General features: G+C 35.6%; 1 protein-coding gene across 1 annotated transcript in view; it reads right to left on the bottom strand.

The window, feature by feature from the left end:
- The window catches only part of LOC149070540 (uncharacterized), a 157,965-nt gene that overhangs the window by 87,808 nt on the left and 48,371 nt on the right, over positions 1 to 21,786 (bottom strand). The window contains exon 2 of the mRNA XM_089249147.1: positions 5,323 to 5,437. Coding sequence (XP_089105273.1) covers positions 5,323 to 5,416 — 94 coding nt within the window. The 5' untranslated portion in view covers positions 5,417 to 5,437. The remainder of the gene's footprint in view (positions 1 to 5,322; positions 5,438 to 21,786) is intronic.

The raw sequence follows: 21,786 nt of genomic DNA, 5'->3' as shown, positions 1-21,786 counted from the left end.
TTTGGGTATCCAACCAAATTTTCCCAGTTTCAGATGTATCTCTGCATAGTCATCCAGAACTATGCCGTCACCTTTAAAAATGCCCATTGAGAGAAAAGATGGTAATGAAGTATGTGGAGATACTGCTAATTTTATTTTGTTACTGCACAGTAATTTTGCTAAGCCTATCCAGACCGATAGAACCAATTCCAGATCATAACACTTCCTCTCTCTAGACTTCCACAAACATAACACTATATTACGACTTTAATTTTGGCATTCCAATAAAAACATGGGTTAAAGGGGCTGGTGCACGATCTTGGCTTGCCATGTTTACCAATGGAAAAAAAACTCCTTTTCTTTTGAGGAACATTTAAAATTTTTCTCAATTCAAAATTTTCTTCTCCAATACTATGGATATTTTTTAAAATTTAACGAGAGCATTTGGGATTTTAACTGTCGGTCATTTTTTTCTCGAATTTTAACAACATGCAGCTTTTTCAAAAATCACTGAAATTTACTCCTACTTTGTGCCATAAAATTTATTTAAATCATTTTAGTAAAAAATCATCTCGTTAAAATATGTAACACCTTAGTGTTGAGATAAACACAAAGTTTCAAGACATTTTGAACAAGTAGTATCTGAAAAAATGTTCCGTACTTGACAAAAAAAAGTATTTTAATATTAATACGAATCTTATCGTATATAATGCCTGCTCAGTCGTACAAAATTTTATTGTATTTGAAAATTGAAAAACTCGAAAATTTTTTTTTTTGAAAATTTGCGTGCACCAACCCCTTTAAATTAAAAATATATCGAAGGTTATGTTATTTCTTCCACGCGTCACAATACCAATGAAACGTATATTTTGGCGAAACGATACAATCTCTCTTAAGGCAACGAACTTTGCAGTCATTTTCAAAGGAAGTATAACAAAGCCAACCAGAAAAAGATATAGTATATATTTTCATAAACCGCTCACGTTCGTTTTAATAACAGTCAATAAAGTTTAGAGTTCATATTAAATTACGGAAATTCGCCTTGGTCAACCCTATCGCCGCCGACTTGTGAGTTCAGAAACAAGAAACAGAAGAGTGAACAAAAAAAACCCTATCAAATATTAAAAAGAAGAACAAACAGCCTCTTCGTTTGGCTTCAACCATGAATATCCGGTAGGGGTTGGGTCCTCAATTCGTTATACGTAATAATAATATGAAGAAGCGAGCGAAAAAAAAAATACCATAAGAATATATGTACAAGGAGTCAAAATAATGATAATAATGAAAAGTGAAAAAGAAATTGATTGTTGGTGCCGCTCTTCTCTTTGCTGGTAATTTAATTCCGGCAACTTTCTGATGTGTGTGCGGACGTTCAATCTTTCGGTTGGTTCATCATCATCATGCTCCTCTCCTTTTGCCAAGTTTGACAGAGTCTGATATTGCCTATACCACATACCACCACTTTCAGAGTTGATGAAGATTGAATAATAATAAAAAAAAAGATTTGTCCGGAGAGATGGGGCGATACACAAATTGTAATTCTTGTGAAGGAGTAATCGGAAGGTTTTTGAGATATGAGTCGCAAAAACAACTATAACTCACTCTCAAGTATTGAAAAAAAAAGTATAGTTCAACTCAGCTCTAGAAATATATAGATAAGAAGGAAAGAAAGATGTGAGAGAAGAAGAGCTCATTTTGAAGATCAGTATCAGAAGAACGCAGTTTTCTTTATAGGTATCAGAAGAAGAGAGCATTTTTAGGATAAATATCAAAACGAAATCACATTTCGAGGACTAATATCAGAAGATGAGCGCACTTTCAGTTGAGGATCAGAAGAGCACATTTTGTGGACCCGTTATCAGAAGAAGAGCGGGTTTTGTGGGCCAAGTATCAGAAGAAGCGCACGCCTTGTGCACAGGTGTCAGAACATGTTTTGTGAAGTAGTGTTAGAATGAGAATTAGTACTTTGAGCTTAGGATCAGAAAATGAACACGTTTTGGTGGATCACTGTCAGAAAAAAAAGCACGTTGTGCGGACCACTATCAGGAAAAGAGAGCACTTCGCGCTGTGAGTCAGAAGAAGAACAGGTTTTGTAGGCTAGTATCAGAAAAGCACATTTTGTGAACCAGTCTTAGAAAAGCACGTTTTGTGGACCTGTATCAGAAGGATCGCGCTCGAGTGGCGCGTAAGATCCTTGTCTTCCACTATGAAGGTTACCATCAAGGTCCATGAATTCGAATCCGGGCATAAAGCGTCAAAAACAAGTTCTTTACCGATCCTGGGGCGACCACCGATAGATGGCACCTTCATTTCCCACCCAACTCGACTGGTTGGAAATTGCCGTATGGCGATATGTGACCAGAGTTGGTGTGCAGTAAAGTAATATCAGAAGAATTTGCGCCCTAGTGGCGTAAGATGCTCGTCTACCACCGTGAAGGTTGCCGTCACGGTCATGGGTTCAAACCCGGGGAAGAATATAGGTAAGATGTTTTTCCTAACGAGCTTGAGGTGTCCACTGATAGATGGCACCTTCATTTCCATCCCAATTCATCAATAGCAGTAAATTGCATTACAGCGATATGGTCAGAGTTGATGTTTGGTGAGGTAGTATCAGAAGAAGAGCACGTTTTGCGGACAGTATCAAAAGAGCGTATTTTGTGCCCAGCAGATTTACGTTGAAAATACGAATACAAAGGCCACAGACAAAAGCCCAACGAATATATATCTAAACTGTATCAAAAATACAGCAACCCAATAAGAGCAATAAAAAACCAATAATTATGAAAATAATATAAATATGCATACTGCCCAAATGTTTCATAGTTGCATGTAGTCCAGCAAAAGTGCGTGTGGCCAGCAATTTCTGTGATCTGTTTATTAGTAGGTGCTACCGTCTATTTCCATTTCAAAATTATCAATAACTGAATTCAAAGTTGGAATAAATATATTTTTCTCAAATTTTTAGGTCGGTTGGCGGGCATTTTCAATTCCTATTTGCACCTCAAAGCTGTGATACAATCGAAAACCAACTTCAGCCGACCATTGCTCTAAAGTGAATGAGATGAAAATCTGCGTTCTTCCGAAATGCAAAGTAATAACCCTTTAACCCCCCAAACCGTTTCAGACCCTGGTGCCACAAATACATGGGTTGCTTTTTCTAACTGTAAGTTTTTTTTTCCTCAATGAGTAACCCTGACATAATGGATTGTGTAAGTTTTGAGCTACAAATTGGTGAATGTGAACTTCCGGGGCTTCCATCAGAATTTGGAATTTGAATTTTCAGGGGTTTTCCAAGATGGCTTCCAAGAGAAAGCTCCTCCGGAAAAAGTGTGATTTCATAAAATTCAACAGTAAAATTCCGAAAAACATTCTATGTAGAGATGAATATGCCCTGCATCATCTTGGTTGAAAAAATTTGAAATTAATTATTTCTTCACAAAAATAACAAAAAAAATTGAAAATTTGAAAAATAAAGACTTGCTGACATTATGTTTTTAATGCATTTTTCGTGTATCAAACAAAAAATGCAAAAATATTTTTAAAATTCCAAAAAGTGTATGATCGGATCTGATAGGAATAATACCCTTGATACCGCAGAAGATAAAATTAATGGAGTCAGCCATCCAGAAAATGCTTGGAACTATCAATTAAAAAAATTGGTATTTAAGAAAAATAGGCAGTTTAATGGAAAAATAACGGTGTAATCCTCAGAGAAACGGGAGGTGCCCCGTCAACATGATATTAATTGAAAAATACTTTCACGGATAAATGTTAATACCGTTCATCCGGATGATGGTAAAAAAAATATCTCAGTGAAGATTTAAGAGATTGGTGGCTGTGGCATGTGTTGGAGGAAGGAACCAAATCCTATTTTACGCAAGAAGCTCTCACTTTGAAAGATGAGAGGCACCATGATGGGGGTGACCACTAAATTCTATAACTAATAACAGAACTCGCTCGGAGTAGTGTCCAGTACATAGGTCTACTTCATAGTTGAAAAAAAAAATCCATCTAGTAATTACTGTCGTCCACGAGCTCCGTCATCCGAACCAAAAAAAATGCTACATACATTTCATTTTTTTTTTTTGTTGTGCCTGATGATGAATCGTCGTAAAATTAGATTCCAGTCACGAAAATTTCATATAAAAGAATTCAATTTTTCACACGAAATACCTCTTTCTGTACATGCGCATAACACACACATGCACGTTTATTATTTTCCTTAATAGCCACTTAAACTCGCTTCTGTCTTGCTCAGCTTCACTCAGCCTCGCTATATCATTTTCTTTTTTGAGTTTTCGCTCTCACCTCTATGTTTTCTCATCGGTGTTAGTGACAGTGACTAATGGTTTTTCCCCCATTCTCATAAAAAAAGAAAAATTTAGTCCTCGAGTATAGATTCGGTGTGACACTGCTCGGTGTTGTGACACTTTCGTTGATTAACACATCAAGATCATAAATTCGTGTCGTCCGATCCTCTCTCTCTGCCTTGTGTAAAGATTGTGACAATACTGTTGTGTAACATTGTGACACTCGTTAATTTTATACAGTAATTACGTGGCACGTGCTTCAATTAAAATTAGGGGGTTTTTGGGATGTGAAAAATGACCTTAAAGTATATTGCACTCGATATTTAATCCTTAGTTCCTTAATAAACCGGTCAGTGAATTAGAAGCACTGATTCAATTTTTTTATGGGGTCACCTTTGGCCTGAATTAAAAGAGGTGAGTGACTTGGCATCGGCTCAATATATCAACAAAGGCTAGATGATATATAGTATCGCTATTCATACAAAAGGATCGATACCTGGATGCGATGCGTAGATAGACTTTTGGAAATAAAATTCAACATGCCGTCATTGCACAGTCCCGGTCAGTGTACACGTACACTCAAGAGCAATTGAATTAAGATGGCGTAATGCAAAAGAGGCGCCGTTTGCGATCTGTGACTTGAAATTTCTTCCCAAACTATCGCATAAAGTATGTCTGTGCTTTCAATGTCTTGAGTCACATGTGTAGCCTAGAAATTCGTCAGACAACACAAAAGTTCCGGTAAATCGAATGGAAGAGAAGGTTTGTGACGGATGTGCCTTCCTATTACATCCCTAACGTTCACCATGGTTCAGATCTAGTGTTCGAGGATATTCTCAATAGCCTTGTGATGACCAGGTAAAATGATCGAATTCTCTGTCATGCTCAAATGGACAAAATAAACGAAATGAATTTGAACTCTTTGATGGATTGTTCAAGATATTAAGCAATTCTTAGAGATTAAAGGTTACATTCAAGAGAAATCTATAATAACAGGCTTATTTACTGCTAGAAGAGTGATCGACATTCTTACCTGCACGGACTTGATGAATACAAATTATGAAGAAAGCAAACGCAGTGATGGCGGTTACGGCCAATGACCAGGAATTCTTAGAGGGGAGGACCATGCCGGCCCCTATGTACCAGATCTACAATAGAATAAATACGCATATCAGTCAGATATGTATAACATGTTCACACACACACAAAGGGGTAGAGAATAAGTAATTGTAAATGAAATAAGTTCAGTATCAAACGCGAACAGGAGTTACAAGCATTCATTTAATTTCTAAGACTGGGCCTCGAGGCTGAAAGAGTTACTCGGGAAACATCATCATTCGTCGTGAAAGAGAACAACAGCGATTCTGTGCTTCTTGTGACGAATGTTGAATGACACTTAAATGCGTTAAAAGCGAACAATCGATAATTGATAGTTATGATGATGATGATACATATAATGGTCTCTATATATAATAATGTGATGTCTAATTGTTTGCAACTAGGAATGCAAAGAATTTGAATGTAGAGCTCAGTCATTCTCCGCAACGACATCAAAGGACATTGAACCTAGAAATTCATCGATGGTGATTAACGCGAAGTGTCGCTGCCTCGATGGTCTGATGGATGGCTTATACGAGTATATACGCAAGTGTTTGATAGTGGAGAAATGTATAATGAACGTGCAAATAGTTGTAGTACGTGATCCGATCGATGTTCTACATTATAATCCAGATTATCACGAAAGTAGAGTTAGAGGAAAATATATCAATTACACATGACATCTAGCATGAATAATTCTGTGACAGTCTCTGCGTGCAAAATATTAGTATATAGGCAGGACCGCACTACATGTTCGTCCAAACGGGTCAAGAACGCATTTTTGACGCCCCATTGTATTGTTAAAGGAGAATTTAAAGGATGAAAATTACGCCCCCCTTTGTTCCAGCGCTCGAGAACCATAGGCGGAGACTTGGAAGTCTGGGGGGGGGGGCACGATGATGATGATGTCTATTTGTATATACATTTATGCATTAGATCAGTCGAATCCACCTTTGACGCTAGGGGGGAGGCAATGCCTACCCCACGCCACGCCCCCGTATCTCCGCCCATGCCGGGAACCAGACCCGCCTGCTTCCCTCTTGTTGCGGCCCTCTATATAGACGTATACAGGATGTCCCGTAAGTGCTAATGCGACCTTTATCTCATCAACTGCCCATCGTTTGTTTAAAAAATGCTCAAAAGGTGATCAAAAATTACCCGGAACAGTTTTGAGAGTGAAAATAGTGTGTCATGAAATAAAAAAATCTAAATCTTTATACGATCACCTTGTGCTCTAACTTCCAATTAGGAAGTTGTTTCTCTGTCTCTCCTGAGGCCAACCAAAAAAAATTCCAAGTTTCTCAGTGCAGTATTTGCAGAGATATTGGAATTTAAAAATCAGAGAACAGTTGGGGAAAGGCAGCATAAATGAGAGAAAAAGGAGCGTTGTACGTTAGTTTTTTCTGTTCTTTCATAACTTTTCTCCGATTGTATAAAACAATATTAAAAGCGGTTATACGACAGTTTACAAGCGGTTCGCCGACATCTTAAAAGCGGTTCTGTTTTGGTTGGAGAACAATTTTTGTTGATTGTTAGTGTAGTGGTGCCTTCTGTTGTAAACATATTCAAGCAGCACTCCAAAGATGCGTGCGCAGGCGTCCTCATGTCCAAAGTTACGAATTTCTGGTAACTCTACTTGAATGCGTTCTCTCGCATATTGAGCAAGTAAATAATTAATAATATCATTACATTCGAAGTCATGCTGTCTCATCAATAGCATAAAAAAACTACACATCAGCCGGTTTAAAAAAACCCGGCTGAGCTGAATAATTTTTTTTATTTCGGTGGCATAAAAAAAAACAATCATGTTGGTGTACGAGGGGTCCTTTTTTTTCCGGATACGGGACACGTTCTGTTGTTTCTATGTTCACAGAATTTCGATATTAGTGAGGAATGAAAAAATAATATGCTATATATCCTTTACAATATAGGTGATTTTTTTTTTCCGCAGCAAAAAAAACTGTACACGGAGCATTCATTCTCAGACTCTTAACGTCCATATTTTGTAAACTTATTCAACATGAAAAAATGGTGCCGTTCTTGGTCACTTTTGTCCTTAACCAATAAAGAGGTAAAAATAAAATTTTATCAATAAAAATGTGCTCTCTGGAAAATATGGAAAATAAATATAGTATACAGTATTATATTTCTTGGAAACATTAAAGGAACTGGAACTCGTGCTGTCACCTATCAAATAAAAAGTATAACTGTTGCACTTATTTTATTAAAATTGGCAATAGGTTTTCGATTATTGTGTCGAATAAAAAAATCAATACAGTATGACATTAATAAATATTTTTTGAGCAATATTGGTTTAATTGTGGAGTTTGCTTCAAAATTTTAACAGTTGTTGTTTGTATGAGGTAAAATAACATTTGTAACAACAACAAAATGGGTCGTAATTGTAATCACATGAAAAATATAGAAATTCGGTTATCTTTTCGATTACAATTATTGGAAGACGTTTTACGAGTTTTACTGATGTTAATTTACCGTACGCAAACTCTACAATCAAACTAATATTATTGCTTATAAAATATTTATTGATATCATACTTTATTGATTTTTCCAATTCGGCACACTAATCAAAAATCGATTATCAATTTCGATTGAATAATCTCAGCAATTGTACTTTTTATTTGATGATTAAATAGTGATGATGCATTAGTTCTAGTTCAATGATGTTTCTTACAAGAAATAAAATACTATACTGCAGGAAGTCAAACCGGGGGGGGGGGTTGTAAGTAGTCCCCCGAGGAACTAGTGACGGCCCACGACGTCCCAGAAAATTTTTTTTTTATTGACAAAATTATTTACTAATTTTTCATGTACTAAAACATATGATGAATTTATCTCAAAAATTCTGAAGCCCAATGTATCGGCAGTGACAGCAGCTACATGTATGAAATCCGTCAGTTTTGAGATGTCATTGTGAGTTTGCATCTACTTCAGAAATGTTTCGTCACAAAAGACTGGCTGCAACAGACAACTTAATTAGCAAATTGGTGTACAAAAAATACCCATAACAAACTATATGAGCAATATTCGTGCTGAAAAAATAGTATAGTTTTTGAGTGAAAAAAATGGCAAAGTATTTTTACCACCAGAAATAATGAAAATAAATAGTTTGTTGATCAGGAAGTCTGCTGTTGTGACCAGTTATCTCAGATTATGATCACAAATTTCATTTAACTCGATAAAGGATCAGGTGTTGGTTATCTCTGGTATACGGTATGCGATTATATACATATATTTTATTTTCATGATGCACGCCGTACGTGTCATAATACCGGTTGACGATTCGAAGTCCATCATTAAGACGATTCCTGATAAAGAAGTTTCAAGAGAAATTCCGATTTGAAGAATTCCACATCTTAAATTGAAAAACTTCAATATTTTTTCGGAATTGACTAGATCTCCTGTCAGTCATCTCTGGTCAACCGAAAAGATCTCGTTAACTCTGATCTTGTTTGTACTCAAGGTGTCACCTAAGATGTTTTAAAAAAAATATTTGGAAGTCGTAATTTTCTTCCGGACCACAGCATTCTAGTTTATTGGGTGCATTTCTCCGGCATTTCTTACTTTCATTTCTAAATTCTTCTTTATTCATTCTTTTTTTTTTTTGCTCTTTTTCCCAGTTATACTTTTTCATTATATTTGATTTTCGGAAGTTATATAACATATATCTTGTTCCTATTTTATTCCTCACATACTTACGAAAGAATAACGATGAGAAGAGATTCGAAAGAAGAGGGGGAAAAGTAAAGGAGTGGTTTTCTTGGTGATGGTGAAAAGTTGATCTTGTTTTATTTCTTAACCTTTAACTTGAAGCAAGTCCGCCAATGATATTCCGGTCGCGTTATTGACCTTGTCAGCTCAGGTTGACCGCTTTCTGTCTTAGGTGAACGTAACTAAGCTTTTTTTCTTTTAATTTTCTTCGGGCACCACCATAATCATAAAAAAAAATATCATCATCATGATCAGAATACAAAGCTCTGAATATTTCGGTTTCACTTTCTATTTTTATTTTTTCATGCTTTAAACATGCACGCAATATCACCATTATTATTTTTGTAATGCTCAGACTTGAACTATTTCCGTGTGTACATTTAAATTTTATTGTATTTCTATAATAACCATCGCAGAATTTTCAGGATTTTCTTCCAGACATAAAATTTTTACATTTTTCGCAATGAGTTGATGTTATCTTTTGCTTCGCATACATGTATTTTGTGTATACATATTTTTTTAACATGCGCAGTAATATACGATCGTCTAATGATTGCCTAAAAATTCTAATAACTAAAATGAAGTTTCTAAAAGAAACCTTTTAAAAATAGGCCCATGTAAAACCTGATAGTACAGGATATATGAAATTTATTATTTATCCATTATAACTTTGCTTAGTAAGAGGTCTCACTGGCTTCTAGTCCGTAAGTTATCAAACCCATTTGCTCACGAGTAAGGTGTTAAGCGAGATGACTCACTCCGATGGATATTTTATATTCCACAATAAGATTCTCATTTAGTTTTTTTTTTGTTTTGTATCCTGTGTATATATAATATGGCAAGTGTAAGATAACAGGTGAGATGGCATGGGCCCCCTCTAATTCCTTTTAAAATATACTTCCATCCTAATATGTATACATTCGTCCGTCTTAACGAAATCCCAAACTTTTCTCCAACTCCCAACCCCATCTCGTCTGTAATCACCACAAAATTTGTTAATCTTGACAGTACCCAATTAATTGTCCGGGGAAAATATGTTGTAAAAATTTTGTATGTGTTCTTTTCTTTCTTTTTTTCGACACAAAATAAAATATTCCAGACTCTGCCATGAAGCTGGGCTGGAAGAAATCTTGTCAACGGGATAAGTCCAGTGGCAAAATTCTGGAGTTCAAAAAAATAGTAAGAGGTCTAATACTTTTTCAGATGATCAGAAAGCCTCAAAACCTAAGCTCTAGGAGAAATATAATCAAAAATATTATTTTACTATTGATTTATTTCAATTTTACTGCACATATGTTTGATTGTATATGCTAATAAGTTTTTACATATCATTGCGTTTTGCAAATTTTTAAACATTAAGAAAGCAAAATGCATCATTAACACCTTGCGTGTATGATAAAATAAGGCACGGCATGGCATCAATGTAATTGAATAAAAATGAAAGAAACTGTTTGATTCATAAAATTAGGCAAAATATCTTAGATCCATTCATAAATACATTTTTCTTAACTTTGAATTATTTTATGAACTGAATATTATTCGTTATTTTAAATCAATTTTCATTCAATTATATTGATGACATGCTGTTTTATCATGCGCGCAAGGTGTAAATAAGTTATTAATGCATTTTTTCATGTTTAAAAATTCCCTAATAAATATTAGAGATATGTTTATGTATGATATATTTTTTGGTTGAATAATATTTTTAAATACTTCTCTACCAGAATATAATTTTTAAAGATCTCGACCATGTTAAAAGGTATGAGCCCCCTGAAAAGTTGTGAGAGTTACATACCCAAATTGTGCATTACATATCCGCAATTACGAATTGCTTTTCGCTTAACACCACCTGTATGCGTACCCCTGATACTATAAGCAATCTTTAAAAATTTATTAAGGAAACTATAACAAAATGAAATAAACAAAATATTTATCGAAAAGCGAAAGAAGTTTTATATTAGAATTTATAAATTTTAAATCAGAATTCATTTTCTTTCGTTTTTATAGTTTAATTTGGAATTGAAATGTTAATTTGCAAAGAGAAAGGAATACAGTCAAACTCGGTTATAACGCATCGAGGATTTCACGATAGTCTGTCGTTATAATCGAGATGTCATTACGGGTTTGATATTTTAAAACCTATTTTTACGCAAAATATAGTCATAGGCAATCAAATACCGTTCCAATTTTTTTATGATGAGGTATATTATTTTAGGGTGACCATATTTGATCGATAAAAATACGGTAATTTGGGATACGGTACATCGCCGATTCTCATCAGGCATGTTGCTAAATGTCGGTGAAATCGACAAATGTTGTTTATAAATAAACCTTTGTGAGAAATATAGTGGTACAGAAAGTCTGCTAAAAAATATATTTCACGGAAAAATAATTGGCAAGTATATGTGATAAATATTTATTGTCATATTCGTTGCAACACAATTTATAAATTACGCAAATTATCTGCATTCCTCATTTTAGTAAAGATTAGAAATTAAAGCAAGCTTTGTTGAAGAAACTGAAAATTTTTATTAGAAAATGTTAGAAAGGGCAAAAATACTGAAATGTGTTTGGTATAGTGGTCATGTCAATGAGCAAATCTCAGTGTCTTTATTCTCAACGTTAGCTATAATAGAACAAAGACAAACATTCCCTGGATGTGATTAGTTCTAATAATAGGAATTTCTTGGAAAAACGTCACGGAAACAAAGGTGACAAAAAATTTGTCGTTATATACGACGTGATTGCTTTACATCGACGTTATAAGGAAGGTTCATAAACCTTAATCTCTATGGGAATCAGTCCGGAATGCCAATTATTCACTTTATAGCCGAATGTCGTTATAACCGAGTTTGACTGTACATAGAAATGGCGTGAAAATTCATTCATACAAAGAAGGGTTAAAAACTGCATAAAAGAAAAGATCTGAATAAATAAAAGATTCTGCGAAAAAAAAAAAAAAAAAACTAAAAGAATCATTCATTATTCTTATTTTCTTTTGGCGTCGGTGTTTTACCTGCAATTACAGACTCTTATTTTTCTCCCAGTTTTCTTAAGGAATTCACAACGCAAACCCCACCTTCTTCTTCTTCTCCAATAATAGCCATCACGAAAAAACATTAGTATAATAGCCTTTCTACGGTGATGAGTATTGTTCAAGGTCCTTATTTCCGCCACCTATTCCCATTCTATTCTACGATTGCTCTTTTTCTCTTTACCGAGTGGCGTTGAACCGATTTCTTTGGAAAACCTATTGTAATGACTACCTTTTTTACTTTTTTTCCGAGTTCAAGAGCTGTTATACTTGGCATAGTTATTTCTTTTTTCTACTTTGTAACAATATAATATACAAATAATATGCTTACAATATACAGTCAATCTCGGTTATAACGGCACCTCGGCTATAACGTCAATATTTAGTGAATGATTCCCGTAGAGAATAATGTTTACTTGCATAACAACAAGTTCTAAGTGTTGATGTAACACTTGCATGATAATCCTCAGTAGAGGCGAAGATCATGTGATCAAATGATTTCTTAGCCTCTCAAGCTACTTGATAGACACTGACTGATTTTAAATGACTGAGATCACTCGATATGACCTTCACTGCTGTCTAGAGATTACTAAGATCAATTTTAGTGTGGTCTCGGCTGTTCAGAAAGAACTGAGATCGGTTGACAGAACCTTCCTGCTGTATGGAGATAACGAAGATCAGGTGGTTTTCTAGGCGTTTAAGCTACCTGATCAACACCGGCTGATCCCAAATGACTTAGATCAGTCGATGTAATCATTTCTGCTGCCAGGAGTTGACTAGGATAAGTTGGCATGGTCTTAGCTAACCAAAAATGGCCTAGATCAGTTGATGTGATTCTTTCTGCTGTATGAAGGTGACTAAGATCAGTTGATATGGTTTCTTCTAACAAAATATGACCGAGATCAGTTGATGAGGTCTCAACTGACCAAAAATGACTGAGATCAGTTTATATGATTCTCTTTGCTGTATGAAGGCGACTAAAATCAGTTGATGTGTTCTCATCTGTCTAAAAAAGACTCAAATCACTTGACGTGATCTTTTTCGCTGTCTGGAAGTGACTAAGATCAGTTATGTAGTCTCACCTGCAAGAAAATGACAGATAAGTCGATATGATCTTCTCTGCTATATGAAGGCAACTCAGATCAGTTAATTCGGTCTTCTAGACTGTCCAGAAATGACTAAGTTCAGTCGATGTAATCTCCTCCGCTATCCACTAATGATGATCCAAAATGATGGGGCAAAGGCCAGAGTTGCCCAGGTGTGACAAACTAAAAGTTTGAAATTCTACTGAATCGAGGTTCTTTAGCTCAGAATTTTTTTACCTACTGTAAGCGTCATAATTTATAATAATATCTTACAATTTATATGTGGTATTTATACGGTTTTCTCTCATTAGTGGGGAGAGGGAGGGGTATCAAACGGTACAAATCATTTCTGAGAATATATTTTATCTTTTTTATGTGAAATTCCAGAAAAATATTAAGTTTTGACATTCTTAAGAATGTATCAAATCCACCGATAACACACCTGAGGTATTACGTCTGATATTTCTCAAAATAAAGAAGTTTCTTATCAAGGACAAGACGGAGGTCAAAAACCCTTAACAAAGACATGATCAGGATGAGAAAGAGGCACCTACACATTCTCCTATTGCTTAAAAGCCCCCTGGTAATTTCTTTTTCTTTTATGGATGGCGTAATCAATTGTGTTGAACCTAAACGGGGGTCTCCATCATACCTTTCACTTATTTTTTTTTCCCCTTAACTTTCTTTATTTCCTTTAAGAAATCTGTCGAACACAGAAGAAAAATACCGGCTTTAAAAATATTAAAGACTTCCTGAGTACAACTTTTCTCTCTCTTTTTTTGGAGTTTTTACGTAGTACGTGAACGAGGGATTATTACATCTTTGCAGTTTTCTGTGTTGTGTGTGTCGCAACAACTCTCACTCTCTCTTCCGTGGTTGACAAAATCGTGAGTGAGAATGACTGACTGCTTGAGGTCAAGTGATCAAGGATTTATTCTCTTAACGGATATCACATGCCTTTTTTTTTTTTTTTTTGTCTAGTCAATGATCAAAACTGTCGACCTTATAACGGATGGCCATAAACAAGATTTCGAAAGAAAAACTCGAAATGTGAAAGTTTTATCTTTTATGGATAAGGAAATCGTTTTCTAAGATACACAAAAAATTTTCTCGTATAAAAAAGTTTATAGATTTTATTTTTTTTTTTTGGAAATCGTAGGAAGCGTGCCATTTGGTATTTAGAGAATAAATACAGGGTAGATAGTAATTTAGGAATTTTTAAACACCAAAAAAACTTTAAAAATTCACGAAAAACTTTTTTGGAATTGCGCTGACAACTCGATTTCTTGTTTACATCGGACGAGCGCAGATGACGGGAGGGGATATGATTGACGGGTTTAAAATTACAAACGGGATGAATAAAATGGACCATGAGTAATTAATACATAGTCAATCAACTGTTCCGACAAGGGGACACGAATGTCGATTGGGAAGGGAGAATTCTAGGTTGTGCTGACGCAGGGAGTTTTTCTCCCTGGTGTTGTGAATAAATGAAACAGCTTACCTCCGGGAATTATGAATTTTAACACAATTGACACGTTTAAAAATAAATATGATAAACATACTGGGATAAATCGGAAAGCTATCCATACTTAGGTGAGACGAGCATAATTTTTTATGGGCAGTGTATAGTAATAATTATTAGTTTTTTTCTTTCGCGTGATTTATGCTTTTATATTGGTTTGCTGTATTTTGGTTATATTTGATGTCTATATTTCTTTCATTTCTTTTTCATCCACATCGTTGGGAAATTTGCTTGTTGTGGTATTTGTATTAACAAAGCTTTCTGTGGAAAACATTTGCATGTAGAATATTAATTGATTGCGCCATCTACAAGCAATTTTTAAAACTATTTTTCCCGATGGAATATTTTTCGTTTCTTTGATTTCATGATGATTTATAACATGGAAAGCAGAGAAATTTTTCTAATAAATCTAAAAATTATTCGAAATAATTTTTTGATTTTCTTTGTAAATAAATGTTGATAATAAATTTATTTTAAAATATAATTTTAATAAATAATATTTTAAATAATATTACATGATAAGACTTCTTTGGTACAGTAAGTTCGAGAGGAAGGAACAGATAATTTCTATGGCTTCCTTCAGAAAACTTTTGTTAGCAGCATTGTCGTGTGCATAAAAGCCTAATGTACCAAATCGGCACAGTTCAAGTAACGAAAGTTACGCTGAGGAAGTTCATTTGCCAACTAAAGTGTTTGAAACACTTTGACTGTTGAAGCAAGACCTGATTTCTGCATGGGCCCCACTAATTTATGGCTCCAAATTTGAACAAATTATCCTTGTTGAAAAACCAGAATTTTTTTTCCAAAGTTGAAGTGTTCTGATGTGTGCTTTTCCCTACCCCGGGCCCTCAAAGTGGACCGTGTTCGAGATCACCTTGTAGTTAGCATGTGAAAGATTACCTTGATAAATCTTACCAAGATTACCTTGTAGCTGTTTCATGAACTTCTGATAAAGAATTAAAACATTAAAATTAAATTTCATCTATATGTAAAATTGATGTGCAGTAGCTCTGTTGGGAATAAAAACTAAATGTTCTAATAGTTACTCTGATTAGTCTAAATTAAAAATTACTAGTATAAGTCAAAGTGTACCAGTATATTTTAACATTTCCAGCACGAACAAACCCACACGAGTAAAGGTTACAGAGCCCGGGACGTGTCTGGTCTGACAGTATATTTTAATACAATAAGTTAAGTAATAAGGACTCAAAAAAAAGGGAAAAAAATCAATTTTTTCTTGTCCAATCTATAAATTTTGTTAATATAGTTTCAATTCATATTCTAATAAATGTTACATAACTTTAAACTTATACAATTCACAATACTGCACATTAAAACTGATGGCACTTCGCTTAAGCAATCATAATTTTTCGATAACATGAGGTGACGACTTATCGAGATTTTACTGTAATTAATTTCTGCAGTATCAGAATTTTCCAAACGAAGTTTTCAGTCCATTGAAGTTAGTTGTAAATGGATTGGAATGTATTTGATAATACAAATTTTTGAAACATGATCCTTCATTAGCCCCAAAAATAGAAACTGTACCTATCCTTCTTAAAAAAATCATCCAAAACTCTTTAGTTTCCTTAGTGACCTCATAGATTTGTTTAGAGAGAAGGAGTCAGAGTATGAACATTGATCCCTGAGGTAATAACCCAGAGAAGCTGATATCAGCCAAGTCCCCCTAGTAACTTTGAATTATAACAGAAATGTAGAGCGAATCGTATGATACGGTACAGCGATTGGAACAACCCTCCTGCAAGTTGATTTAGTTATCATTTGTAGCCCGCTAAAGACAAAGATTTGTCTCAAAAGTAGCCGATGGATATCCCGGAAAAAAAAACTAAGCTGTTCAGATTATATCGATTATCAAGAACAATTCCCGATCATGAAATACTATGTGATTTATTGTGTGTGTGTGTTACCTCTCTCATCATTTTTTGATTATAAATAGTTTTCACACTTTTGTTCACTGGTGATATGTATGAGTGGTCTATGCACCTGCCCATGTACATAAATTTTTTTCAAGCCTCCAGTGATAGAAGACCTCGTTGTTACATTATAAAAGTTTGATAAAGGATATTTTACATAACTTGAAAACCAATCAATAAGCCTATTGGTCACATTCATTGAAAGGAACCGATACGCTTAATGGTCAAATTTTTCGAGTTTTATAAAAGAAGTTTTGTCAAACGTTTATAGTGTAATCCCTAACTTAAATCAATAAATGGTTAGATTTCCCAGAGGCGCCCGAGTCCCCTGTGGCAATGTGCTTACAGCACCTAATGCGACAGAGCTTGTCTGTGCCTGTGGGTTCCTATCCACTATCCGAAACTCTTTGATGACGTTTTAAAGCTGAGTCACTTTTTTACGATTAGGTATTACTAAAATATGTTCATTTTGCCATGTCATGAACCCCCAAAAAAAGATGGAAGCGATAAAAAAAAGTTTAGCCGAAGCAAACGAATATCAATCTTTCTCTGGTGCGTGTCGTATCATACTTCTGAAGGCCAAAGATTCCCGACGGACGCTACCCCATGGTTAATGCTAGAACAAATGATATCGTCTCCATTTCTGACAAGCAAAATAAATATGCACAATTGGGATTTAGGATTCCAACATCGTAAAGTCATTTACCAAATATCTTTTACTTGTTCCTTGCATATGGCAATACACGGTCCTTAATGCGGGCATGACCCTTGAGTGTACGTGACTCGGCAAGGGAAAGGGTCTTGAACAGGAACGCAAAACAAAAATAAAATTCGAAGCGAAATTAAGCAGACACCTAAAGACTGGACAGACCAATAAAATATATTGAAGGTGTCAGTTCCCTTTCAAAAATAATAAAAGCAGCGGAAAGGAAGTTGTAGGTGCCGTGTGACACAAATATACACACACACACACACACACACCTACAGGTCTTAAACCTAAATGAATCCCACTCTATCAGCCTAAAAACCAACTGATCCTCAAGCCCAGTGACAGTTGTTGTTATTGCGACAGATGTCAAGAGACAAGAAAATGATTTCATCTTAATTCATCCTTAACATTGAAAAACAAGAATGGAAAGTGACACTCGTTTCTTTATATGCACATATATAGCATTCCCACCTCGTTGGCTTCGGGCGACAGGGACGTCGTTATCGAGACGACCTAGATCGACCTTGCCTCAAAAAAATAAAAGCTAAGAATAAGAGAGCTTTAAGACTTGAACACGAGTTGGTCATTCGGGTCGCTTTTCCTTTTCTCCAGCTTAAGGTGCCGCCGCCACATGTCGGAGGCAAAGCTCTTCAACAGCTTTTTTTTGGCGTCACTGTCCGAGATTGAAACGTGTGTAGGCTTGGCCATGATAAACGCATTGGGAAGAGCCTGATTTCGTACGAGATTATTTATAATCTGATCCACCCACGGATTTAAGAAGTGGACGAAGTAATTTCAGAAATATTTGGAACTCTAAATATTCTCATCCTGTCTCAAGGTAAGTAAATCACTACTCGAGCTTGATTGACGTGTTTAACTTGCGGAGTCATATGGACAAGATATCATTATGCAAGCAGCTTGGCCAGACAAGACATACGAAGATACACCTTTCGTTGGTACATCAGAGAGGTTTATGTCGAGCCGTTATAGTCTAATGCAGCGGTTCTCAATCAGTGCTCCTCGGAGCCGCTCAAGGAAAATAAAAAAACTATATTTGTAAAAAAAAATAATTATAAATATTATTAGATAATAAAAATAAAATCAGCAAACTTTGATGAATAAATCAAAACTAGGCCTGCTGTAGAAATTATGGACTGGAAAGGGCTCAGCGAATAAAAAAAGTTGAGAACCGTTGGTCTAGTGTAGCGGTTCTCAACCGGTGCTCCGTGGAGCTCTTGGGGCTCCTTGTGTACTCCCCAGGGGCTCCGCGGCCGCTCGAGAAAATTAAAAAAAAACCAGTAAAATTTAAAAAATAGTTATAAATATTTTTACATAGTAAAAATAAATCAGTAACTTTAATTAGTAATTAGAAAATGGGCCTACGGGGCTCCACCATAGAATTTGTTTACTAAAAAGGGCTCCGCGAGTCAAAAAAGGTTGAGAACCGTTGGTCTAGTGGAAAGCGAAGAACCTTATCGGTTGGTCCTGGGAAAAGTTCAGGTGGGGAATATGAGGATCGTGCTGAGTTTACGCGAAGCAATGACTTCTACTTTCATTGAATATACTCTGGACAAGGACTTGCCGTATATACCATATATGTGTACAGTTACACTTCCTGTTTATCCGAATAAAATAAAGAAAACATGTCTGCAGCATATTTTTGAGGAAAGAGTCAGACATGTGATGAAAAATCTTTTTTTCTGTTCAAATAAAAAAATATTCGCATCATCATCATCATCATCATAGACGTCGTCTCAGTCGGGATCATCATCCACCAGTGGCGAGCTGCGTTCCGAGCAATTACACGCTGTAAACAGCAGGCAAATGCGCCAAGGACTCCTCCGTAGATATTATTCATATGTATACTATTTATAAAAATACACCTGTTATGACATGGCTATGCTCCTTTCCGTGATTTTTTTTTTCTTTCGTCATATTCAAGGACTCGACATAACTTTCGGCACATTCGAAAAGTGGCATGTATTTATGTCCGAGAGATATTGTCAATGTCGGCAGCAGCTTATTGTGTCCATTTGTGTCATCGTTATCATGGAATCATTACTCTTAAACTTCTGTTCCTGTATTTACTTCTTTTGAGAAATATTTGTTAGAGAAGTATTTTTTCTTCTTCTTAATATAAAGTCAGTGAACTCGAACAGTTATTCAAAGACTGTTTGCGAATTCTTCGAGTACATGAGTGTACTCAAACGTGGGACAGTACTGTGTTTAGCTATTTATTTCCTTTCCCTTCTCTAGACTTCTACAATTTAAACCAGTGGTAGTAATACACCCTGGGGCAAGGAGGGGAGGTGCAGGAACCATTCGGAATGGTGCAGTAGAATATGCCGGTACAATACAGTACCTATGGATTCCCTTGAAAAAGGTACATTCCCAGAGGGGAGTTAAAAATTTTCTTCCCTGGAAGTAGGGAACGGTAGGTATTATTATATATATATTCGGTATTATCTGATTCGAACGACACACCTCCCTTTAATGACAATATCAGATCCTATCGCTGACCGAAGCTATCATCGGATTAGGATTATTCTGTTTGCTCACGAACTGGAAATTATTTTTTTTACTCTATCTTTTATACGATGACATATCTGACAAAACTGACATTCCTTATACCTATATTTTTTTTCAGCCATAAAAGCCACTTTACGACAAACATGGAAAAGATTTTACTCCATAACTTACCCTCAGACATGTGCGAGAATAAAAATTCTCTCAGACAATCTTCCTTTACCCTAGAAATGAGCAGGAAGCTTCCTTTCTCATAAATAAATACGTGGGAGGCATGCTTACTTCCTACAAATGCGTAAGAGGTTTGCTTATAATTAGGGGCAAAAAAGGGGGTAGGAGACTTGCTTACATGCCTCCTTCTCTGGAAATGCATGAGAGGCTTGCTTTCCCATAAAAAATGCAGGATAAACATGCGCATCTCTAGCAATAGGCAGGAGGCTTTGCTATTCGCTGAAAAGGCGTGAGGGAACTTGCTTGCTCCAAACATGCGTATAGGAGGCTTCTTAACGTACCTCCTTCCCTATAAATGCAGAATATGTTTCACGTATCTCTAGAAATGGGGAAAAGGCTTGCCTGTCCCTGTGAATTCGTGGGAAGCTTGCTTGCTCTAAACATGCGCAGGAACCTTGCGTATTTCATATAAATGAGTAAAAGGATTGCTCATTCATAGAGGGAAAAAAAATTGGTAGGAGACTTGCTCATCCATATAATAAAATACATCTCGTCATGTGGGTTGGCTACCATTTGAAAAAAAAAATAGGTGTTAGGCTTGCTTAGCTCCTTCCTTTCCTAGAAATGCGTGAGGGATTAGCTTGCCCCTAGAAATGCTATTTAGTTTGCATCTTCATCTCTAGAAATGTCAGAAGTCTTACTTATCCGTGAAAATGAGTGGAAACCTCAGTTACTCCAAACATGCGTAAGAGGCTTGTTCACCCACTATAAATGCGTAAGAAGTTTGTGTATTCTTAGAAAAAAAATCTCGATAGAAGATTTTCTTGCCACAGCAACCACCCCACCCCCATTAGAAATTTGTACGAGCTTGCTTGCGTATCCCTAGAATTAGGTAGGAGCCTTAATGATAAAAAAATAAATATAAAGAAAATAACTCCCTTCTAAAAAATATCCCTTTTTATACCATAACTAAATGCTTGTAATTTTTTTTATTACTTTATACTCGTTTTTTTCACCATTCCTTGATTTTTTTTTTTCTTCACGTACCCATTCAACCCTTTAATTGACAGGCATTGAGAAACCCAGAGGAGGAAAATTTTGAGGGGTTATATTAAGCAACTCAAGTTCCCTGAATGCTATTACACATGGCAATAAAATATCTTGAATATTAAAAAAATATATGGGATTTTGCACTTCAGAGAACACATTGTATTTTTATGATTTATATAGATTTGAATAGTATAAAAATGTCATTCGATGTTTGCCATCTTACTTTTCTATCATTGTTGAAGAATGAACAGCAATAAGTCTCTTTCGCACATGGTATTTCCATCCAAAATGAAAGGGTCAAAAATTGTTCTCACTTTCGCTCGTCAAGCAATAGGGAGACGTGTACCTTTGAGCCATTCCGCTGGTAGCTACAGAAACTTCACGAACAGCTCACAAGTAGGAATCGGATATTTAGGAGTTGCTTAGAAGCATCAACGTCGAAACGAGCACAATATGCGCAATGCCTTCATTTGAAAAAACACTGCCAAATAAAGAGTTAAAACCCAGTCATGTAACCACAAATTGGGAACTACTGGGCTAGAAGAAAAGATGTAAGAACATAACAAAATTGGAAAAGACGACTAGACAAAGAAATAAAATGGCTACCATCTTTATAATAACAAAGGTCATAGCCTA

The sequence above is a fragment of the Pholcus phalangioides genome, unplaced genomic scaffold (assembly GCF_987345545.1).
Source record: "Pholcus phalangioides strain wild (caught in Gottingen) unplaced genomic scaffold, Ppha-v1.0 ptg000021l_1, whole genome shotgun sequence".
NCBI classification, from domain to species: Eukaryota; Metazoa; Arthropoda; class Arachnida; order Araneae; family Pholcidae; genus Pholcus; species Pholcus phalangioides.
Note: the sequence above shows the minus strand (reverse complement) of the source record. Positions and strands in the feature narration are given on the sequence as shown.